At 41.1% G+C, this 17,195-nt stretch overlaps 1 protein-coding gene across 5 annotated transcripts in view; it reads right to left on the bottom strand.

The window, feature by feature from the left end:
* The window catches only part of rtkna (rhotekin a), an 81,432-nt gene that overhangs the window by 31,217 nt on the left and 33,020 nt on the right, over positions 1-17,195 (bottom strand). Inside the window, exon 1 of one of the 5 annotated variants that reach the window (XM_054772760.1) lies at positions 4,827-5,154. The exons of 3 other annotated variants lie outside the window; for them this stretch is intronic. In XM_054772760.1, the coding sequence (XP_054628735.1) occupies positions 4,827-4,850 (24 nt within the window). In that variant the 5' untranslated portion in view covers positions 4,851-5,154. Of the gene's footprint in view, positions 1-4,826; positions 5,155-17,195 lie in introns of those variants that run through there. One more of the 5 variants, XM_054772761.1, reaches the window with a different exon arrangement.

The following is a 17,195-nucleotide window of genomic DNA, read 5'->3' as shown; positions in this document are numbered from 1 at the left end:
GACATATTGACACGTTAATTTTATCAGCATGGGGAATATCACACCCTTCGCTTTCCACCAGTCTGTGTGCTTGGTATGTACTGTATACAGTACTGCAACATTAACAATCAAACTTGGTGGACATCTTCGATATTAGCTTTCTTTCCGATATCAGATATACCAATATTGTCCAGCAAAATAAGACAAATACCGCAATATACAATGTAACTTATAGAAAAGTCCATCCATCCATCTTCTATGCCGCTTATCCTCACTAGGGTCGCGGGTATGCTGGAGCCTATCCCAGCTGACTTCCAGCTGACTCCCAGCATACCTATGGACAATTTAGAGTCACCAATTAACCTAACACGCATGTTTTTGGAATGTGGGAGGAAACTGGAGTGCCCGGAGAAAACCCACGCACACACAGGGAGAACATGCAAACTCCACACAGAGATGCCCAACAGAGATACAAACCCAGATCTTGTTATAGAAAAGTGTGATATGTAATTTAAACATTTTGTCTCAACAAAAGTTATCAAAGAATCATGACCAATAGTCAACTAAAATAACATGTTCTCCTACTATACACAAGAACGATAGGTGAGTCTTAATACATTCAAGAATCCAATTAAATAAGGCCGGCAAGAATTATTTGGAAAGCTGCACAGTTGTATGTGGCACATAATAAACTTTTGAGAGGCAAAATCTGATTATATTTACAATTTTAAATCAATAAACGATTGATCGAATACCGAAATAGTTGTCGATTAAGTGGATAATCGATTAACCATTGATTCATCAATTAAATGTTGCAACGTTAGTGGAATTATAAACTGGGCTCTTTCAGCACTGGTCTGTTCTTATTTTGCTGCAAGTAGGCCAGCGGTGTGTGACTCTGAGTGCAAGATTTAGATTAGAAACATTACAGAAAGACCCTTACCCCTCGCAGATCTTTACAGTCTTCGCAAATTTTAGATTTACAACCTGAAGGCAAAACATGGAAATAATTCCACACTGCAGACATACTGAACTTGTAAGCTGTTGCTGTGTGGAGCATGATGCCGGTATCATTATCGGTAGAAAAACAAATCAATTTGAAGTGATATCTCATCTGATATCTCATTTTTATGCCAATGCCAATACCACTTGCCACTTGATTTTGTAGTGTAAAAATTGCACTGCCATGATTCACTCTTTTCTGATTTTACTTTGTGTTTCAGTTTCTACAGAAACTCGTTAGAGGCAGCAACCTCAGCATGGATTTAATGCACACATCGCTAATTGCTGCCAGTAGGCCCCTACGCTTTCCGCATAAATGGAATCGCTGACAGAATCGTGGACTCGGCCAATAAAAACATAATATACTGTTCATTTCTGTGAGATTCGGTGTTCAACATAATGTGAATGAAATGCTGTCATCGTGAGGAGAAGGAATGTTTGTGTGGGGGAGTATTTCCCCGGACCACCACTCAATTGTGGCAGAATCTTATCATAAACACGAGCCCTTCCCCTCCGGAATTATGGCGACCATTATAACCATTATAATAATGGCGACCTGAAACACCTGAAACAGTTGACGAAAAAAAAGGTTCAAACTCCGCTCTTGAATGGAAGCTGGCGGGCTCAGCTTAGTTTATAAGTGCTGCTACACATATACAGTAGTGGTTAACTTGTATGACTGATAACAGTACTCTCATATACCCATCTAACCCTTCCTCTTATTCACATTAATGTAACAATACACACACCATTGAGAGGGAAAAAAAGAGCAAAAAAGGAAAAGGAACAAAAGGACTCATTTTTGAAGTGGTTTTGAGGTCACACACCAAAAAGATTAAGAAAGCCCCAGATAAGAAAAACGGGCATATGAATTGGTTTGAATTAAAAGATCTATAATTGGGTGGTTGTGCAGAGGCAGTCTAAAAATTTTTCATTTTATATGCAGAAGTCCAATTCACTCAGAAGAATGGGTTGCATTTATGTGATTGTTTGGGAGATCCGAGCTTGCACAGCAATGCAGAAAGAGAAACGAAATGACCTCCACAGCACTCAGACACACGTGGCTGCAGCCCACTGAAGGCAGGGGAGGAAAGAAGACGAAGAGGAGGAGAGACAGAGCTAAGCAGCACTCAAGATATTTATCTTCATTGATAGCCAAAGAGGAGTGGATGGAGAGCCAGGTTCGACTAACAGACAGTGCAGATCCTCTGCAGTGAGTGGTTATTGATTGTAAGAGGATTCCATTCTCGCTTGTGCTGCTCTTGCAAAATTTGGCAGACACAATGAAAAGCACTGGATGCCGAAATGCATTAAAGAGCACACTGCAAAATTGGTTTAACAGCCTAATGCAATGAAATGATGCAAACTTCAAGTGTTGTGCTGTGTCACTGCGGAGAAAGCACCAAAAGAGGAGACGTTCTGGCACATCAGTGACCTTTTCACAGCTAATGAGCCAACATGGTTGTGGTTGTAGCAGCAGTGGGAATACAAGCCACACACACACACACACACACACACACACACACACACACACACACACACACACACACACACACACACACACACCCACACACACACACCCACACCCACCCACACACACACACACACACATACAGCATTCAGGGAAAACGAAGGATCACATGTCAACTTCTTACTGGGTGATGCTGATGCCCGTGGCCTTTTAAAATCAACAGGAGTCGTACATTTAAACTATCATGTGCATCACGAATCAGCCTGACATTGTGTACACTTCAACAAGAAAGTTGTTTGAATCTTCTGACGGACAATCATTGATTAGACGAGGTTATGTACAGCCACAAGTCTGCCAGTGCTTTCCATACACATTTATTGCCATACTGTACACATTTATACTGGATATTCTCAAGGGGCAATTCTACAGAAATGAAACATGGATATTACTTATAGTAGTCAGCGTGCACCTTGTATAACAGTATAGATTTACAATCCTCTTCAGAATTAGTCAATACACAGCCACTATTCTCTAAATAGCTGCCAACACAAGTGTGTACCAAGATAATTGCATCTTGCTATACAGTCAAGCGTGGTAGTGGTAGTGTCACGGTCTGGGGCTGCATGAGTGCTGCCAACACTGGGGAGCTGCAGTTCAGTGAGTGAAAAACATAAATTCCAACATAAACTGTGGACTGCTACAACTGAATACACCTCACAGTGAACACGTCCAAAGTGTCAGTATTTAGTGTGAGCACACTTGTTATCTCGCACTGCCTTAGTCCTCTTTCAATTCCAACAAAGTCATTCATTTTCCACTCCTCCATGATGACATCAGCGGTGGAGCTGGTGGATGTTGGACACCTTGTGCTCCTCCACCTTCCTTCCGCTTGAAGATGCCCCACAGATTCTCAATTGGGTTCAGGTCTGGAGACATATTTAGTCACTTCAGCTTCCTCTGCAAAGCATCATCTTGGAGGTGTGTTTGGGCTCGTTGACATGTTGGAAAACTGGCATGCAACGTAAGTTAATGAAGCTCTGCTTCTGTGTCACAGTACATGTTGGAATTCATGTTTTCACTCCAAAGAACCACAGCTCTAAAGTGTCGGCAGCACTCATGCAATCCAGACCATAACACATGATACCACCACCACGCTTGACTGTACAGCACGCCACAAATATCTTGGTAGTCACTTGTGTTGCCAGCTATTTAGACAATAATAGCGTCAGTCATTTGCATTTGCGTTTACACCGAGTACTCAGTATATACAAGTTTCATTTATATACTGTAGTGTTGCCCTTAGAGAAGATAATCAAATAAGATAATGAAATGTGAGGGGTGTACTCACTTTTGTTAGATTCCATATTACTCCTGACATGACTTTTCAGTCATTTCTGATGCAACATTTGAGAAAGTAGATGTCAATCATTATAGAAACACTACTGATTGGTTTCAATGTCAGAGTGTGTCTTGTTGTTGTTGTCTTGTTAAAGGCCATCGTCGGATTAAAAATTACAAATCCGCAGTTGTTTTGGTTAAATTATCTCAAAAAAGTAACAGAAGTAGTGTCATTTTGTCATGCAACTAATTACTGAACAGTCAAATGACTGAATGAGGTATCATGGCTAAACTTTGTTGCTTGTAAGCAGTTGGTGCACATCCATCCATTTTCTATACCGCTGGAGCCTATCCCAGCTGACTTTGGGCGAAAGGCGGGGTACACCCTGAACAGCGGCGGAGCTATATGGTGGCCATGGCCACCCCTGGTCACTCTCCGGCCACCCCGCTGGCCATCTAGACATTTCAGGTGTCAACTTATTGCCACCCCTATATGAGTAATGGTCTCACCTTGGCCACCCCAATGAAAAATTTGACCCTGAACTGGTCAATCACAGGCAGTCGGTGCACATGTGCATACTGTATGTATGAAATGACATTGCCAACCACTGTCCAGGCATGCATACGTCAGTGTTATGGGATATTTTTGCAGGTCTGTCTTAACTGGACCATTTAGAGAACAACTGTCGTCTGTACACCTAAATTCACAGACAAAAATGTAACTGTTTTAGTCATAACATACATTTTTTATGCTTGGTACTCTGCATTCACACGTAAGTGCAGCTGGTGTTGGACCATGCACACATTAGCATGTCAGCTATGTGAAAGTTGGCAATGCTCCTAATCACTGAATCCCAATCAGCAGCAGAACCAAGGAGGTTAGTCCAAATCCTGCTGGCACCCCACGGCACGAGCAGCAGAACTCACGGGCAGCCCACGTGGTCTGCGCGACGCTGTGACGTGAATCCTCTGACAAGTGACTGAAATTTTCCATGCAGCCCAGAAGTCGAACAAAAATAACGTGGGAAAAGCTTACCGCTTGGTTGTTCGTGTAGTTCATGGTGCAGCAGACAGCAAGTACAAATAACACAAGTCAATTGTCCTTTTGAGGCAACCCAACGCACAACGGAATTTAAGTTAATTTTTTTTTTTTAATCCCGAGTTGCAAGTCACGGGTCTCCACAGTCCAGGCACTCGGTCATTTGCGTAAAAAGGCGATCCATTGTGCGAACCTTTGCGTGGGTCGTCCTCATCGTGCTTGCTTTAGGTCCAGCACAGCTCCGTCCGGACTCTCGCTTCGTCTCCTTCTCACTCACACACACGCTGCAGCACAAGGGGAGGATAAAGAATGACCGACTGATGGACCAACCAAGAGTCGTTTCTTAAGAGGGCGGGAGCGTGCATGTGTGTGTGTGTGTGCACGTAGAGGAGAGTGACTTGTCATTATGAACCCCCTACTCCTCCACTGAGGCATTCGGGGACACCCAGGGTTGTTTAAAGGGCGCACCGGGTGTTGGCAGCAATTTAAAAAGAGTCATTCCATGTTTTGTTCACCCCTTTTTTCCATTTACTGATTTCTCCTGAGACGTCATGGGGGGAAACGTGACAGAATGCATCACTCTGACGCTTCTATTTAAAGAGTTGAGCTGCAAGCGAGCAAAATGGCAAATTGGTGCCTAGTTTGCCCACAGTGGAAAAAAGATGTAACCTACTGTATGTCTGTTTTTGTTTTAGTTACATTTTAAGCAATGATTCAACTTTTCAATGTAATGTCAGTTTAACAGCCAATCCTCACTTTTCCCAATCCTCCAAATTGAGAGACTGATCCACACTTTGGATAATAACAATAATAATTACACAGGCTACTGTTGCGGCCATAATCCACTCCAAGATAAAACCCAACTCTTAGCCCCCGTCGTCACTCCCTGTCCTCCATATGTCCAGAACACATTCATTGCAACACACACGAGAATGAGTCGTATGTCTTAAATGGCTTCTATTCTCTGATTATGTCTACTGTATTTGGTTATACAAGTGTAAAGGTGACTATAGGGGTGTTATGGGAACTGGGACTAACATTCCGATTCTCCCAGAATTGTTAATTAAAAAAAAATTCGATCACTACCTTCGGTGATCGACCAGCCTGCCGGCCAAATAAAATGGCCACATAACACCAATAAAGAAGAAGCTGGCGAACACCAACAAAGAAGAAGTGGCAGGAAGCGTTTGTGTTCATCCATTTCAGCCATGGACGGTGTGCAACGGCACACTAAAGTTTGGCTGAAATTCTGCAAAAAAATGAACGGCCGGCGCAATGCAACATTTGCAGCGCCATCATATCATGCAAAAAGGGTGCACCACTGACATGATTAAACACCTCCGGGTTCACGGTATACAGAGTGCCCTGTTTTTGATGCACTACACTGGCCTTCCTCCAACCAGTCAGGGAAGTCACACAATAAATAATGTTGATCTTATGCCAACATTGAACGCTGGTTAGTAGGAACTCTAACATGGTAGTAACATGGTTAACTTACACTTTGTCTATTCTGCATCATAAGACACTCTCTGACACATAAACAACATGATATGTGTCATTGTTTTTTCATGAGGTTTTCAAAAATAAAAATCATTTGTGAATGTGTGCTCCTATGTACAAAGACTTTGAAACATTTGTGCTCAAGTTCAATGGTTTGGTATTTATATACTCGTTGAAAATATCCCTGTAAGAAATTCATAGTAAAGTCATTCATAAAAAGTTCATGTAATTTAAAAAATAATGGAGACATTCAGACATTTCATCCAATAACTTTGGTTAACACCCTCCTTTAAACCATGCAAACCTGTATGACTCTTCCTCTGAAAACGATCACAATCAAAATTCGCTAGGAACCGGAATCGAAACAAGGAATTGGAATCGGAATCGGGATCACGCAAATTCAAACGATACCCAACCCCAGCTATAATAATGTTCAAACTGTATTTAGAAGGTCATAAACAGGTTTTCTATGCTCTAACTACGAACATACATTGATTCATAAATAAGAAATCCTAGGCTACGTTCACACTGCAGGGTATGATGCCCAATTCAAATTTTTTGTTTAAATAAGATTTTTTATGTGGTCGTTCCCATTACCAAACAAATGCAACTTGCGTGACGTGCATGCGCATGTACAAGTAGTGTACAGTGTTTCATATCGTATCATAAAAAATACAAGACATAGTAATTTATTGATTTATTTTAAACCCTGAGGTGGGTATATTGAGGTAGTGGGGTGATTTACAATCTAGCCAAGCTGATGTACAACATCAGAAAAACAAAGGACAAAAATCATATATCTGAAGTATCACTATTTTCATATCAGAATCGACTTTACAGCATGAGGAGCAGGTATCCCAAAGTATCGATATTTCAGTATCAATCTGCACATTACTAATGCGCTGTCTTTAACGCGTTTGTGGCAATTTCAGGGATTTTGTGCAACGGGAGTCAATATTTTCTCAACCAAATGATTCCGTGTAAGAGATTAAGAAGAAAGAGGGCAAGAAGTGTCCGTAACCAATTAACCTCAATAAACAAGGAATTACTGTATGCCATGACTGTGAGTCAACAGGAATATAGGCTGCACAAATCATATGAAGCAGCAGTCTAATTGGTACATACAGTACTGTATATGTACAGTAATTACTGACAGAGCCACTCATCATTCAGGATAAAAATACATCTAGTCATCCATGTCGACAATAGCTCCCTGTATGCCTGCCTGTGCTGAAGGCCTGGCCCGTGTGAGCATGCTGGCAACTTGTTGTGCAGTGGAGTGCTCTGCCCTGTCAACATGCTGATGTACCATTTGTGGTGAGGTGGGGGGATCAGCTGACTTAGAGCTGGTTTCAAGAAAATCCCTACTAGAAAACTAATAACGGATAATGGACAATTGGTCGTCACGCTAGTACGCCCCTGAAGGAAATGGAAGTTATGCATCAAGTCCAAACAGTGTTCTCGATTTAGCAAAATCTAGAGCAACATGACTTGTTGTTATTACTGGTGAGCAGAGAAATTCAGCAGATGACATGTAGGAGGATGAGGATGGAGGAGGAGAGAGTCTGTCTGTGGGCAGCCTTGGCCCGTAGCAACACAACAACAAAGTCCACCTCAGTGGTTTGGTAACACGTGGCTGCACAACATGCTCTCACCAACATTTTTACAAGAAATGGTACAAAAGTTAAGCACCACATGAGTTCCAAAGTGGACTACAGCCTCTGTTCTAGAAATACAATCTTCGGCAACATAAATCACAGACATGGTAGATATGATACAAAGATACTAGGGTTAGAAAACTCAATAGTTTGTGATTTAAACACTATATTTTAGGTGGTGAGGGCATATAATATTCTGAAACATTTACATTAAAAACAAAATGTTTTGTAGGGAACCCAAAAATGTACGTTTTGAACTACACAGGCCCATTTAGCCTGTTGTTCTCCATTTTATTGTTATTACTATAACTTGCTTTTCAAGAGGAAATGTCTGTCCTTAGTCTCTGATTTTATAAAATAAATTTCCCCATTTCTTGCGACTTATAGTCCAGTGCTACATATACAGTATGTTTTTTTTCCTCTTCATTGTGCATTTTTGGCTGGTGCAACTTATACTCCGGCGCAACTTGTAGTCCACAAAAGACGGTAAATCTATTTATCTTAAGTATTGGAAAACAATAAGCATACTACACTGATTCATTGACGGGTTGCTTTTATGAGGCACTTACGTGATACTTTCATCAAAGGATGCCACGTTGCACATCTCCATACATAGATAGATAGTTAGATAGATAGATAGATAGATAGATAGATAGTTAGATAGGTAGATAGATAGATAGATAGATAGATAGATAGATAGATAGATAGATAGATAGATAGATAGATAGATAGATAGATAGATAGATAGATAGATAGATAGATAGATAGATAGATAGATAGATAGATAGATAGATAGATAGATAGATAGATAGTGAGATCATTACTCACATAGGGGTGGCAATAAGTTGAGTGGGGCCAGTGGGATGTGCCACCACAGGCCACCATGTAGTTCCGCCACTGACCCAAAGTTTAACCCCTTAAGTCAAACTGACTTTAAATTTCTCAGGCATCTCAAATTGCTCTACAAAACTGATTTTGCACATTAACATACTTTGTGTGGGTAACCGGCTCAGCTGAGTGAATGTGACCTTTAGCTGTATTGCTCTCAATAACAAAGAGCTGAAAGCATGACAAAAAACATGAACTATAGTTCATAATTTGTCAGCCCTCTTATTATTACACATCCTCTCGGAGAGAGCAGACATGTGCAACCCAAACAAGATGAGGCTTGATAACGCAGGACTTAGATGCTGTAAATATACCCCAGTTAATCAGATTAAGGTTTCATCAGCAAGTAGCTGTGCCAAGCGAGCGACCCAAGACCAATTTGCATTCACAGTTCAACTGAGGTGTTGAAGGAGTAAAGCGTGCACACAGTGATGATACATGATGTGTCACTAACATCTGGAGACACAATGAATGAACACCATCCTCATTGAGTGTCACTGCAGCACATTTTCCCAGGGAGAGACGACATGGCATTCCTTCATTGAGTCTACTCACCCACTCCCTCATCTCCTCTCCTCCTCCTCTGAGTCTCTCACACTTCCTATTGACTCACTAACAACACAGCACAGTTTCCTGCAGCGACTGCACATACTGCTAAATCTCCCTCTTTTTGTCCCATTTCCCTGCACTTTGCCATAAAATCTTCATTCTAATCATGACCCAGAAGAGGGACTGCACAGTAAATAAGCTTAGCAAAATTCACATTTTGGGTGCCTTCAGGCTCCTTTGCAGACAGTTTATTCCCCCCCAGTAAAGTCACTGGGCCACCGAGACTGATCCAAAAAGTGGCACTGGGGCTCACAGATAAGATGAAATGGCTTCACTTTGAGATGCAAGACCACTGGAATAACAAATAGACAACAGTTTCTTTCTCATGAACTGTGCAAGAACACTATTAGATTCTATTTCCATGCAGCATGGAAAAATAGCTATGTATGGAAAGTAACATTGTTTTTTGTATGCTATACAACCATATTCTGAATATCAAACTTAAGAAAATATTTTTTTGATTTGGCAGCTGTGAAAATTAAAATAAAAATTGAATTAAAACATTAAACCCCAAAATGCACGTTTCTTCTGAAGCTGTCTTATCCGCCCCCTTCTGGCAGTTAGAGGTATTGTAAAACGCTCATACAAGCGCACGTGTTCCTTATAATTGATCAACTGCTTATCTCTTATGACTAATGCACTATTTACTGATAAATTAAGCCAACTTGAAATCTCATAATATTAACAAACGTAAAAAGTATTGGACCCACACTATCCATGTGCAAATCCATCATATAATAACATAATAATAATTATAAGCTCTTTAAAGAAAAATGTATTATCTGAAAGCTTATGGCTGTAAAATAAGGCACAAGTAATTGAAATGTAGTCCAAAAATACTGTATTAAACACAAAACGTAGACATAGGTACATAACAAATATCATCTATGTTGTGTTTACTGACACGCTGACCAATGTTTCCAAAAAGGTGAACAGAGATCTAGGAGGGTTAGCGTTCAGTTTTAACCAATCAAATTGAGACAAGCCGTTCTGCGTAACCAATAGATAGAGAGTGTTTGGATCCTAAGCAAGATGGATTAACCTTTTCATTACCTAGTAATGACAGGATTATAACAGAAACTGACATATGGTCACCTGCTGGCTCTGAGGAGGGGGACTAAACCTTCACAGGAACAGGAGGAGAGGGTGAAAGAGGACACAGGTCCCGCAAGGAGACAGAAGGCATAACAAGTGTGAATGTGTCACCCTGAGCCCCTAAACATGACATCACCCAGCTGCAGTTTGCCTTGAGTGACCTCATCATATCGAAGCAGAGAGGTGGGCTGTTGTTTCACATCTCAGCCATGCCTCTCAGCACCTCGCACCACAACAAGAGGCCCCTTTCAACAGCCTTGGCTCACAGATCTCCCTCGCCATTAAGTCCTCAAGCCTGAAGAACCGCCTCCTCAACCTGGAATTCCCCTATTAAAAAAAAACTTGCCTGTGGCATTTAGGCATTTTTTGACAGCACAGTCATCTTTTTTTTCCCCCAATCCAAAGCCAATTACTGACAGTCTCTTACAACTCCAGCCTTTCTTTACGCCTGCTGCAGTGATAACAAAATCCTTAACAGATAGTGAAGGCTGCTTTTGCATAATTCAGATTAAACAGTAAACCATACCATAATTGTGACATTCATTTCACAGACAAGACAACACCAATACGTTCATGTTTGCAACACGTTTTAGTATACAAATGTACAAAAAGTTTCGTCGTTTTTCCACTTTACAATAGCATATAGCATAGTTTTAGCAAAATTATTGTGTTTCGGTTTTCGTACACTGTCTAGGTTATCGCACGACCCATCAGTGCACTTAACAAACGAGTCTGTTTGCCCGCGGAATCGAGCGCCAGGACTAGACATTCACGCATTAGTCACTCGGTCTCTTTGATGGATAGTGGTTCTTCTACAGTTGGGACACGATAGACAGATTCCGCCCTGGAAATCCTTTCATCATCTTTATTATGTGTATGTGGGTGGTTTATTTGTTCATAGAACACACACACAATGATTAATAACTCCGTATCAATCTTCCTTCTTCCGCCTAACCAGTGTGAACTACACTAATGAGCCGTTCAAGTGCACTGCGTATTTATGAGAGTTAGACAGTGACAGTGCTTGTTTTTTTTTGCTTACGGCTTCACCTGCACACAATACACAATAAAAAAACAAACACTTTTGTTTTTGCTACTATCTTTCATGAGTTGATCTGAAGATCTACAGTAGTTAGTTATTTAAAGAATATTATTTGTATTATTATATCTTGGGAAAATACATTATTTTTTGTACAGAATTCCTCAAAATGATTGCAATAAAAAGCTCAAGTAGGACCAGCTCTTCTATGATTCATGGTCAGAACAGAATGGCACCACATATGGTCAGACAGCAACAGTCCAAATTCTGATAGTGTTATTGCACCTGCCAAATACTGAACACACACATGCACGCAGTTACTCAGTCTTTGGCATACTGCTGACACACAGCGTGTACACTTTGGCCCAGTAGATACAATTGTAAGGTTTCTAATTCTGTGCCAGTGATGCTGGCGAATTCAGTGGAATGTGCACCATGAGAATAGGTTGATTTAATAACTATTATTGTGCGCTTAAACTACTTGGTTTGGCCTTTTGACAACTCCAAGTATTCTCTGTATGGGTGTCCTTTTGCTAAGGTTGCTTAGGAGACATATAAGCAGAAAGAGAATACATTCCTGCTCTTATTCAACTCCCACGTTGGATTTATAAAAAGCCAAATCGATACAACCCCAGCATAAAACAGGCACACAGCGTTGTGGAGAGTGCAGATGTTAGCCCATAAGCTAAAACATGTAGCATGCATACAAGCAAGAAATTGCCTCCATATGGAAAGACACAAAATCGGCATTTACACACTCACTGAGACACATTTAGCCCACCAAATGCTCATTTTAACACTTATGGTTGCCGGCAATTTCAAAGACAATCAGCTGCTCAGATCTTTTTATTAGCTTGTTTGGAAAAAAGAACACAACATGTTTAATACCTACACTTGAAAACTGCAACATGTGAACGCATGGCTGTAAATCCAATTTAAAATGATTTGGATTATCCCAATCAGGATGGTGCAGGTGGTGTCAATTTGCATTTACTAAACTAAAAAATGGTCTGTATAAACTAAAGTATGCGTAAGGTGGAGAGCAGAGAGGGAGGATTAACAGAAGGTGACGCTGCAGGCTGAGATAAAAGGAAAGAGTGGGCCAAATATGAATATGGAGGCAGGAAAGAAGCAGTAGCAGCAGCAGAGGGAGATGGTTTCACATGGAAAAAGGTGCAAGTGTCAGCTTTGCGTTCCAATAACAGCACCTGTCGGCCCGCTTGGGTATTTTCTCGCTTGGCCGACGCCTGCTGTTATTCAAAGGAAGTTAGATGGAGCCTCTGCATTGCTCACAAAACAGAGCGCCTATTCAGACCACCGCTGCTGCTCCTCCTGACTGCTGCATGAGCGAAGGCGAGCTGGGGTGTGAACTGAAGTGTTACAATTAAGGGGAGGGCTTAGTGCAAGTGTTGGGTGCACAGGGTGGTGTTACAAGCCAAAATGTTTGGGGTCGGTGGACCAGAGCTTGGCAGGAAAAGAAGTGGGCTTAGGAGGTTGATTCTTTTTTGGGTGTGTGCATGATGCGATACAAAGCTTCCTTTCTCCTGAGCCTGTTCCTGGCATGGAGCTGTGGAAGAAATGTACTGTGCACATGCCAACTACTGTATGTCAAAAATACATGGACACACACAGCAAACAGGCCATGGCTATGACAGCCATAGTTAAACATACATAAAGACCTAAGCGCATAGCGGAAGGAGATATGCAGTTTTGCAATCACAGTGAACTCCAAGGTATTAAAATGGATGTTCCTTACAAAACCCAAGCAATCTGCTTCAGTGTGCAGAGTGTTGATTTATTACTCAAATATTTACTCACACACACACACACACACACACACACACACACACACACACACACACACACACACACACACACACACACACACACAGATTCAGTGGAGGGAGGAGTGTCCAATGAAGTGCTCCATTGTGGAGGAATGTGCATTGGCTCAGACATGATTGAGTATCACCACAGAGTAAACATTGTTAGCTTTAGCAAAAACATCCACAGAAGCTAAATAGCCTTGAGCTGAACTAACATACTGTACAAACACGACTACAACTGATGGATTTTTATTAGGACAGCCTCGTGCAGAGATGACAAAAAGTTATTCTAGATGACCAAATGAATGAGTGCAGATGAGAACAGTGTACCCCATACTTACATTTTTATATTCCAACGTGCCTTATTTTAGTGAATTTAGTAACAATCCCACAGGCATACCTTCCATAGCGGAAGCAGAGTCCGAGGACACCAACGCGAACAGTTCCATCACCGTGGCTGAGGTATCTGGGGTAGTCAAAACACTCTCCAGTGACCCCAAGCTCCGGGGGCAGACGGGTTTTGCCCTGAATTCCTCATGTCTCTGGATGTTGAGGGACTGTCTTGGCTGACACGTCTCTTCAACATCGAATGGAAGTTGGAAACAACACCGCTGGAATGGCAGACCGGGGTGGTGGTCCCCCTTTTCAAGAAGGGTGACCGGAGGGTGTGTTCCAACTATAGGGGGATCACACTCCTCAGCCTCCCTGGGAAAGTCTATTCCAGGGTGATGGAGAGGAGGGTACGACTGTTAGTCGAACCTCAGCTACAGGCTACAGTACGGGATTGGTGGCACGCTAAAACGTGCCATTTGGTCCTTTTACAACCTGAGCAGGAGCCTGGTTTGCATTGCCAGCAGTAAGTCAAACTTGTTTCCAGTGCATGTTGGCCTCCGCCAAAGCTGCCCTTTGTCACTGATTCTGTTAATAATGTTAATGGACAGAATTTCTAGGTACAGCCAAGGCGTCGAAGAAGTCCAGTTTGAGGAACTGGAAGAGGTGACCGGGAACCGGGAAGATTAGGCTTCCCTACTGAGACTGCTGCCCCCTCGACCCGGACCCAGATAAGCGGAGGAAAATGGATGGATGGATGGAGGAACGATGTGACTTTCTTACGATCATATTTTTTCATCTTTGTCATTTTTATCATGCATGTTTCAATGCATGTTATAGTACAAGTATATCTATTTTTGTGACAAAGAAAAATCTGCAAAAGTGCATGACAAAACAACTGTAGTCTTACTGTATGCACTTAATGCGCTCACAACCAACTTCATATTACACTGCATTTTTCTTACATCCAACATTTCTCAATATACATTTTTACATTTTATTTTGTTTGTCATATATTTATCTTCCCACTACCAGATTCATGCACTCAAACCAAGTGCATTCTTTAAAACTGCAATTTAGAATTGACATTACTATGTCCTTTTTTGGATTACAGCAAGGGTTTTTAAAGATGAGCCTCCCCTGGGAGGCACCAGAAGACTTCAGGGTAGGTGCAGCAGCTTGACAAAAATAAGGAAAAAAAGAAACTTGTTTTCAAACCTGTTAAGCGAGCTTCAGATGTATAGATATTTAGAAAGAGTAGTCTGGGGTTAGCAAAAAAACATAAAATACTCCAGAAAATCATTTCTTGGGGGAGTAGGTGAGGCTCACTGTGCCACACTTTCAAAACCCTTGCCTTGTACTATTTTATTTCCATTACCTTTTGTATAAACACAAAATGTGAGCACCTTCCAAATAAAACTGCAACTTGTGTTGCACCTCTTTGGGATGCACTTATTCAAATTTCAGAAGTGGGTCTCCACCTCTTTAAAGCAGGTGTCCAAACTTGTTCCATTGAGGGCCACATAGTGAAAAATGAAAGGATGCAAGGGCCACTTTGATATTTTGTACATCAACACATGTAGATATGCTAAGAGGTTTCAAGAAAAAAACTGCATCTCAGGTTTTTTTGATACATGTGGAATAGCGTATTATTAGAATGGACTTTGGTCTTTGCTATTTTTTTCCCCATTTTTGCTGGCTTTTTTTTGTAATTTTCCCAAATATTTCAACTTTCTTCTTCAATAATCTTCATAAAATTTGGCAAATGGCCCCCTGGCCACACCTTCTTCTTTAAAAGAATCTAATAATACTTTCTTGGACAGAGGCGCTGAATAACATTAGTTCAAATTCAATTTCTGGGCAAATAGGTAGAAATAGGATTAACCTTCGTTGCCCTTGGAAATTCATCAACATGGTAAAGATTCATCAATCTCGCTCAAAAGCGCACTGGTTTACTGTCCAACTGCAAACAGAGATTAAAAGCTGTCAGCTTGACCTTTGGCCTTGCAGGACCTCACATTCATAAAGCACAACGTGTGGAAACTCTGCTCGGACAGGAGCTGAGAAACAGGCACAATTTAAAAACGTTGCAAACTGTAATAGAAAAGACAATATTGGCACTATGGATTCGGGTTGACAGAAAATTTTACATATTAGCAGCACAATGACAGACAACAGATATTAAAAATCGCTATCCAAAGTATGACACACAGCTAAGTTTAGCATATTGGGAGCGTGTGAGAGGTCAAGCATGACACCAGCAACAAACTCCCACCTAACCCCCATGTGAGCTCATCATGGGACAGGTCATAGGTTCAGCCACCATGGCTGTAACACGTTGGAGTCCAAGGGTCAGCCTCTTTCCACTAACTGGAATATAGTGATTAATGAACAAAAGAGTCATGGGTCAAAAGGCAAGAGCCAAACAAAAAATCTTCACTATTTATCGATTGAATTTGAACAATTCTGGTCCCGATTCTGATTCCTCGTATCAATTCTGGGTCCTAACAATTCTCGATTCTGATGCTTTTTAGACGCAGGGTCATAAAAGTTTGCTTGGTTTAAATGAGGGCACTAACCACAGTTCTTTTTGGATCGAATGTCTGAACTTCATATTTACTATAAAAGTCTTACAGAGTTATTTTCAACCAGCATATACCGTACATATAAAACCATTCAACATGAATATAAATGTTATAAAGTTTCTTTTTACAGGAGCACACTTTCATAAAATATGTTTACTTTTGAAAAGTAGTATTCTTTCTTTGCTGCCTCAATGTTGGTGCAAGCTGTTTTTTATGAAACCCTTATTTTGTGAACACATGTAAACAGGATATAGCTGAAACCACTCTTATTTTGAAGGCCGGAAGTGTGTTGTGTGATTTGAGAAGGTCCCTGGACTGTTATTAAGAGAGACTTGCCTAGCCGTAGGCAAGTCTCCCGTTCTTTATTTACACCGAACTTCCATATCAGCAAGCATCCTGAAACCCTGGTTTACATCATTTATTGTTTGACTTCCCAGATTCTGACTGCTTAGATGAAATCCACGGTAGCACATCAAAGACGTGATACTGTGTTATTTGTATACCATGTGTGAACATTAATCATGTTGGTCGTGCATATCATTGTGTTGCAAATGTTGCACTGAGCCCACCGCTCTTTTTTATGAAGTTAAGACAAACCTATTAGCCACTTCTTGTTCGCTGGTGCTTGCTGGCTTCTATACTTCATTAGTTTTCCGGGCTATTTCTTCCGGTCGGTGAAATAAATAAATACGTTTGAACGATCCCGGGAGAATCGGAATGTTAGTCCCATTTCCCATCGATGCTCGAGACTCGATGCCCAACCCTATTTATAGGACTAAGCATCATATCAGTTATTAATTATTTCAAACATTCTGAGCAAAATTTAAAAAGAGTAA

This window comes from Dunckerocampus dactyliophorus, chromosome 4 (genome assembly GCF_027744805.1).
Source record: "Dunckerocampus dactyliophorus isolate RoL2022-P2 chromosome 4, RoL_Ddac_1.1, whole genome shotgun sequence".
NCBI lineage: Eukaryota > Metazoa > Chordata > Actinopteri > Syngnathiformes > Syngnathidae > Dunckerocampus > Dunckerocampus dactyliophorus.
This window is presented reverse-complemented; position numbering and strand designations above follow the sequence as displayed.